General features: G+C 50.7%; 1 protein-coding gene and 1 long non-coding RNA gene across 2 annotated transcripts in view; one reads left to right on the plus strand and one right to left on the minus strand.

Annotated features, from left to right (window-relative positions):
* The window catches only part of TCF23 (transcription factor 23), a 6,404-nt gene extending 4,721 nt beyond the window's left edge, over positions 1–1,683 (minus strand). The window contains exons 1-2 of the mRNA XM_081797043.1: positions 1,462–1,683; positions 461–703 (exon numbers count right to left, since the gene is read on the minus strand). Of these exons, the coding sequence (XP_081653169.1) occupies positions 461–703; positions 1,462–1,683 (465 nt within the window). The remainder of the gene's footprint in view (positions 1–460; positions 704–1,461) is intronic.
* LOC115944391 (uncharacterized) lies at positions 635–4,905 on the plus strand. The gene is made up of 3 exons (XR_004078948.2): positions 635–721; positions 1,555–2,115; positions 2,470–4,905. It is a non-coding gene; the product is annotated as an uncharacterized LOC115944391 (long non-coding RNA).
* Positions 4,906–7,417: the final 2,512 nt, after the last annotated feature.

Raw genomic sequence — 7,417 nt, forward strand, 5'->3', positions numbered from 1 at the left:
CAACACACACACACACACTGTCCCCCCACTGCTGGTCCCTCCCCCACCCCAGCTTGATTGCTTCTCCAGTGAGGCTTTCTGAGACCTTGTTCTCCCAGAGGGGGATCCCTCCTATGGCAGAAGTCCAGAGGACATGGAGGCATTTTACGATGATCGGGTGATGTGCCCTGGAATCTCAGACTCTCCCGGTGCAGTTTCCTTTCCCAGGTCCCAGCCCCAGAAACTGCTCCGAATTTCCCTCCTCTTGGAGGAACCGCATTTTCCATGAAGTCATTTCCAGTCACCACCCTCACTGCCCCCAGGGTCAGCCGATTCCCAAGAGCGGGGCTTGGCTCCTCTCCCTGTGAGAGAGCAGGAAGCAGCCAGTCCCCGGTCCCCACGTCAGCTCTGCTCAGGGCAGGGGGCCTGAGTCCAGTCCATCCCAAACCCCGTTCCCCAAGGCCCGGGGCTCGTGGCCTACCTTGAGAGGGTGTAGGTAGCAGAGTCCACGCAGGAAGGGAGGCCAGGCGGGGCCGGGCAACTCGTGGCCCAGCGTGCGGGTGAGGTGGGCTATGTAGCCGGTGGCCAGCACCAGCACATCCAACTTGGAGAGCTTGGTGTCAGGTGGCACAGCGGGCAGAGCGGCCTGCAGGGCCAGGAAGGCCTGGCGCAGTGTCCTCACCCGGCTCCGCTCCCGTGCAGCGTTCTTGGGACTGGCCTCACTCTGCACAGAGGACCCCAGGTGAGTGGGTCTGACTGAACCCCCATCGGCCCCTGTTTCTAAGAGCATTCTAGTGCGAGGTCTCCTTCCAGAGCAGTAGTGCGCTGAACAGCAGAGACCTGAGGACCTCATGCCCTGTTTGACCGCTCTCAGTCCTGCCCTGCTTTACGCCTGAGGAAATGCAGAGAAGGTGTCACTTGGGGTCAGATGGCAGCAGGGTGGCAAGGCTGGGCTCAGAAGCCGAGAGTCCTTTCCTCTTTCTAATACTCTAGCCCTTGCTCCATCCACACCCAAGTCTGAAGCCTGCTTATCAGGGTGCCCCGGGGCCGCGGGAAGCTAAGAGCCACCCCCCCCCACCCCCCCGCTCCGTAAGGCTGACCCTTGCCCGGCCAGGTCCTGAGATGAAGACGCAGCTGCAGTGAAGAAGAAAGGACCCCCAACCAGGGGCCAGAACCCACAGCTGCTGTCCTGACCCCACCACCGGCTGCAGTTCCGGGGCTGTGGGGAATTCACCCCATTCCTCCAGGCCTCAGTTCCCCCAGAGAAGTGAGTTGGGCCAGCTCTCTGAGCCGCGCTCTGGTTGAGACCCCCTGAATTACCCCAACCACCCAAGCGTGGAGCCTTGGAGTCGAAGGTGCCAGCGGCCCCCCTCTTGGGCAGGGACAGTAATGCTGAGAGAGGCTTTGCCATCAGAGGTGATGCCTCAGCCCCTCCAACCCCTGCCTCCCCCCACTCCCTCCACAGGTCCAGCATTTCCTTACCCGGCCACGAGCCAGGCTGCTGGGCCTGACCCCCCGTGGGCTCGGGCCAGCTCTGCTCCACCTTCGGTCGCTCCAGCTCGTCTCTTCCCACAGGTCCTGCCTTGTTCTGCTCAGGCGGCTCCGCTTCCTGCCAGGGCCTGCGACCAGCCGCAGCTTGGCCTTCGCCGGCTTCTGCCCCACTCCCGGCATGGCGGGGGCCCTTCTGACCTCCCTCTGTGACATGCCACAGCCCCGGGCGGTGTGCTGCAGCGCCTAGACGGGAGCACAGGGCCTCACGGAGCCCGTGGGCACGAGCTCAGCGGGCAGGCGGGTCGCCCAGCCAGCAGTGTCTCCGAGGGAGCTGGCGCCCAGTCAGTCCCGCTTCACTCCTTGCTCTGGGAAGGCCGCCCACCCGGCGCAGCCCCCGCGAGGAGCCTCCTGCCTGCCTCCCAATCGGCTCAGGGGTGGGGGTACAGACGCCGGGAGTGGCCGAGCCCCAGGAGGAGGCCCCTGCTGAAGGAGGCAGGAGGGTGGTGGGAAGGGAGCTCCCTTCCCAGAGCCTCGCCGGACCCTGACAGTAGTCCTGCCATGCACATGCAAGTCTAGCTTTGAGGCTCAAGTCCCTGCGAGGGCCCCGAACCCCCTCCTTTGCCAGAAGCCCGCCTGCACACACCGGTAAGGGACCTTTCCTCCCCTTGCCAATGAACATGACCTTCCAGCCACAGGGCACTACTCCCCATCCCCCAAGCAGGCCTCCTATTCCCGACCCAGTGCTTCTCCATTCCCTGGGATCCTTCCTCCGGGGGCGGGGGAAGAAGGCTGCCTTCATCCGTTGGCTTATACCCTTCATTTGTGAGGATTTCTTCAAACCCCGCAGAGGCCAGAGCCCATGTCTCCCTGTTTGATGGGCACCCTAATTTATGCATGACCACACCCTGGCGAGTTCCCTCACAGTTCAGGGTTCTTAGATCACTATGTGCCAGGCACTGTGCTAAGCACGTTATATGTATTCTCTTGTTTATTTCTCAGAACAACCTTCTAAGGAAAAAGAGACTCCCATATCCTCGTTTTACAGATGGGAAAATGGGGATCAGGAAGTGACACAACTAATAAATACAGCTAGTAAGTGATGGGGGTGGGATGAGAGCCCAGGGCAGCCTGTTAGACTTGGAAGGCTGCCCCTCAGCCTATGCTGTTCTGCGTGGGTGGGTCACTCATGTCTGTCCCCATGCAGGTCACATCATCTGCTCCTTACAGCTAGTCAGGAGGAGTGAGGATGAAGGGACAGCAAATCTGCCACAGTAGCCCCTGCCTGTCCCCAAGTCCCAGTCTCTGCTTGCAGCACAATCCATCTGAGATGTCCCTTGTCCACCCATTATGAACTCCAGGGGAGACAAAATAAGTAGAGAGAAAGGAGAGAAAGGACAGAGGAGTAAAGGCGGATGTACGTAGTAGAGTGAGAGAGAACCACAGCCAACCAGAGGGAAAGGAAACAGGAAGACAAGGAAAATCCACCTGAATGTCCGTCATCAGTAAGGAAGTGATCACACACATTTTGGTATCTCCATACCGTGGACTGATGCGCAGTAATAAAAAGAAGACAGACCTCTGTAGAGTGACATGAAAATAACTCTCCAAGATGCATGGTTTTTTTTTTTGTTAAAGATTTTATTTATTTATTTGAGAGAGAGAATGAGATAGAGAGAGCATGAGAGGGGGGAGGGTCAGAGGGAGAAGCAGACTTCCCGCCGAGCAGGGAGCCCGATGCGGGACTCGATCCCGGGACTCCAGGATCATGACCTGAGCCGAAGGCAGCCGCCCAACCAACTGAGCCACCCAGGCGCCCCTCCAAGATGCATGGTTAAGTGAGAAAAACCTAGCTGTAGATCAGTATACATGATAAAATCCCACCTGGGATCAAAAACACCAAAAACCAAAAGCTGTAAGCGTGGAGGTTTATGTGTTTATATGAATGTATAGAAACTAGACCAAAAAGTTGCACGCCATGTTGTTTTGTTTTGTTTTGTTCTGTTTGTTTTACTCTAGATGCAGAGAATGAAACATACTCTGGATCCGTGGCACGCTGTGGCCTTCGGTACCACAGAGCCTCCTGTTGGCCTCCCTCCCTCCCTTCCTTCCATCTATCCCCTTTTATCCCATTCCTGTTTTTCTTCCCTATCGCCATTTCAAAGTATTTAATGTATAGTCTTTTGCTAGTCTGTGTGGTGGTTTTAAAATATGTACACAGACTCTTTGATACTCCTCTCTTCAGAAGGTGGAGCCCAGTCCCCCTCCCTGTGAGCGTGGGCCAGACTTAACGACTTGCTCCCAACAAATAAAACGTGGCAGGGGCGCCTGGGTGGCTCAGTCATGTCTGCCTTCAGCTCAGGTCATGATCCTGGAGTCCCTCGTTGGGTTCTGCGCTCAGTGGGGAGCCTGCTTCTCCTGCTCCCTCTGCCCCTCCCCAACTCATGCTCTCTCTCGTTCTCTCTCGCTCACTCTCTCTCAAACAGATAAATAAAATCTTAAAAAAAAAATCAAAACAAAACGTGGCAGCAGTGTCAGCGTGAAGCTTCTGGAACTAGGTTATAAAAGATGCTGTAGCGGGCGCCTGGGTGGCTCAGTTGGTTAAGCGACTGCCTTCGGCTCAGGTCATGATCCTGGAGTCCTGGGATCGAGTCCCGCATCGGGCTACCTCCTCAGCAGGGAGTCTGCTTCACCCTCTCCTGCTCCCCCCTCTTGTGCTCTTTCTCTCTCAAATAAATAAATAAAGTCTTAAAAAAAAAAAAAGATGCTGTAGCTTCCTCCTGGGATCGCTTGGTCCTCCGGCTCTAGGGGAAGCCAGCTGCTGCGTCACGAAGGTACTCCAGTCGCCCTGAGAGGTCCAGGTGGGGAGGAAGGGGGCTCCTCACAACAACCAGCACGAACCGGCAACCCTGTGAGTGCACCACCTTGGAACGGACCCTCCGGCCCTGGTTCAGCCTTCAGATGACCGAAGCCCTGGGCAACAGCTGGAGTGCGACTCATGAGTGTCCCTGAGCCAGAGTCACGCAGCTAAGCTGCTCGCACCCACAGACTTTCTGACCCACAGAAGCCATGGGAGGCAATAAATGTTTATTGTTAATTAAGTTTGGGGGTAATTGGGTAAGCAGCAATAGAGAACTCATGCAATATGTGTTATTCAACCCTGTGCATCGTTGTATGAATACATTTTAAATTCATTAAAATAATAATGCATTTTATATGATCGGAACATAACACAGTATCAGCTACGTAGTAGGTATTCTGTAAGCTTTACTGTTACTGCTTCCATTCAATCCTATGGGTTTTTTGCTTGTTTCATAATATTCTTAAGAGTTTATTATAAACTAGTTTCACAGGCCACAAGAAAGTAAAAGGACTTTTACTTTTTACTCGTACAGCCTTTCAGGAAACAGGCAGGAAGCTGATAAGGGCCAAGATGAGTCTAGGTGGGTGCGTTCTGGTGGGGGGGGCTTCACTTTGGGGGGGAGTGCCTGCATCTCTGGAGGGGCATGCTCATTGGAGCTGCTTGTCCAGGGGGATCCCCACTGGAGGACCCATGGGAGGCCTCAGGCCAGGTGGCGAGCCCACCATGCCTGGGGGGGATGCCCCTTGGAGGCCCATAGGTTGGGGAGGACTCCCACGGCCAGGTGGATACTGGGTTGGGGCCCCCCTGCAGTCTTGGCCATGACAGCAGTTGCAGAGGCTGCAATAATGCCTCTTCCTTGTGGGGTCATCACCTGTTGGGATGGCCCACCGACCTCTCGGCCTGGCCCAGCAAGTCCTGCAGGGTCCCGGGCCACTGGAACCCCAGCTGGGACTCCTGTGCAAGCAGCAGGCCGATCCCTGGGCCTCCCGCAGCTCAGCAAGTGGCACTCGGTCCATACCAGCGTCTTTGGGAGGAGGTCCCTCTAGTGTCACTGAGACCAGGTTCCCCCCTGCATTAATTGACTGGGTATTGCCAGAGTGCCATCCGGAAGGGCAGAGTCTGCAGTCCAAGCGCCCCACGTGCTCAGTGCCACCTGGTATTAACCAGATTCCCAGTTTTATGGTAGGATAGCTATAAAGGGCTGTTTTAATTTGCCTTTATCTGATAAAGGTGTGTGTGTGTGGTGCTTGGTGGTGCTCAGATTGCATTTCATTTTTCTCCATATAGGGAGACTCTTTTCCCAACATCATCTGCTAAACAGTCCATTCTCTCTCCCTGCTCAGTTACAGTTCCTACTTTATCATATAATAATTTCCCATATTTATACATTGGTCAATTTCTGAGTTCTCTATTCTGTCCTGCTGATCATTTTGTCTATGTTTGAGCTAATAGCACACTGCTTTTATTGTTCATAACTTTGTAGCATGTCTTATTATTTGGTAGGGTAAAACTCCCCTCTTTACTCTTATTTTTCAAGGTTGACTTAGTTATTTCTGGACCCTTATTTTTTCATTTAGATTTTAGAGAAAGTTCATTGGGTTCCTAAAAAATTTAACTGAAATTTATTGGGATTTTGTTGAATACATGGGTTGATTTGAGGAGAATTGCCGTCTTTATACTTTTGAGTCAAACATTCTAAGAACATGAAATGTCTCTCATTTTAAACATCTTTTATATCCTTTATTAATTGTATAGTTTACTCCATGAATGTCTGTGTATTCTTGCCTCAGTGAAATAGTTCACAGTTTTGTTGAACTAAGTAGTTCATAGTTTTTATTGCTCTTGCAAATGCTCTTATTCTATTCTATTTTCTAGTTGATGATGGCCGCTATACAGAAATGCTAGCAAATTTTTAAAGTTTGTCTTGAATCCAGCAACCTTGCTGAACTTTCTTATTAGTCTTAAAACTGTTGCTTCCATTGGTTTTTCTAAGTAGATTAAAAAAATCACAATTTTATTTCTTCCTTTCCAATCTTTATACTTGTTTCTTTTTCTTTCCTTAGAGCATTGACTTGTGCTTTTGATACTATGTTAACCGGAAGTAGTGATAGCAGGCACCCTTTCTTCCCCTAACCCTATGTAGAATGTATCTAGAATTTCTCCATTAGGCATAATATTTGCTGTAGGCTTTTGATATATAACCTTTACCAAGTTAAGGAAGTATCAGTCTAGTCCTTGTTTGCTGAGAGGTTTTTTGGTGTTTTTTTAAAGTCATAAGTAGGTGTAGAACTTTATCAAATGCTTTTTCTGCATCAACTGAGATACAATCATGATTTTTCTCCCTCGTCTATTAATATGTTAAATTATTTTGTTGTATTTTCTGACGATAAATCTTGCTTGAGTTCCTATGATAAATCCCATCTGCTTGTGATTAATTTATTTAAAATACACTCTCTGATTCATATAGTTAATATGTTGTTTAGGATTTTTACAGCCATCTCACAAGTGAAATGAGATTCTAATTTTCTTCTCTTTAACTGTCATTATTTGGTTTTGGGATCAAGGTTACACTAACCTCGTAAAATGAGCTGGGGAGCTCTCACTCTTCTACTTCAACTTTTTACATAAGATAGAAATTAACCCTTTTTTGAAGTCTGGTAAAACTTACTTGTAAAACCACCGGGCCTAGTTTTCCTTTGGTGAAGAGGGGAAGAAATGTTAACTTTCCCCTTAATTTCTTTGGTACTTAATATTTTATATTTTTCTATGAATTTAGCCATTTCATTCAGGAATTCAAACACTTTAATGTACAAAATGCTCTTTATGTCTCTAAGGAAATGAGAAAAAAACAGAAGTCCTATTCAGCAGAAGTTTTCTTTCAAAAAGGTAGGCATTTCTCAGCCTTGAGAAGAACAGTGTAGAACTCTGAGAATGGCCAGGCAGTTTGCCCAGGAACAACACTTGGCCCACAAAATGGGCATGGCCTTGGATCGCTGGTAAAACCCAAAGTTCCAGTGACTCTAACAGACCAATGGTTCTGTGGCTGGACAGGCAAGATAAGACTGATTTGGGGCGCCTGGGTGGCTC

The sequence above is a fragment of the Leptonychotes weddellii genome, chromosome 10 (assembly GCF_054177405.1).
Source record: "Leptonychotes weddellii isolate Sample4059 chromosome 10, ASM5417740v2, whole genome shotgun sequence".
NCBI classification, from domain to species: domain Eukaryota; kingdom Metazoa; phylum Chordata; class Mammalia; order Carnivora; family Phocidae; genus Leptonychotes; species Leptonychotes weddellii.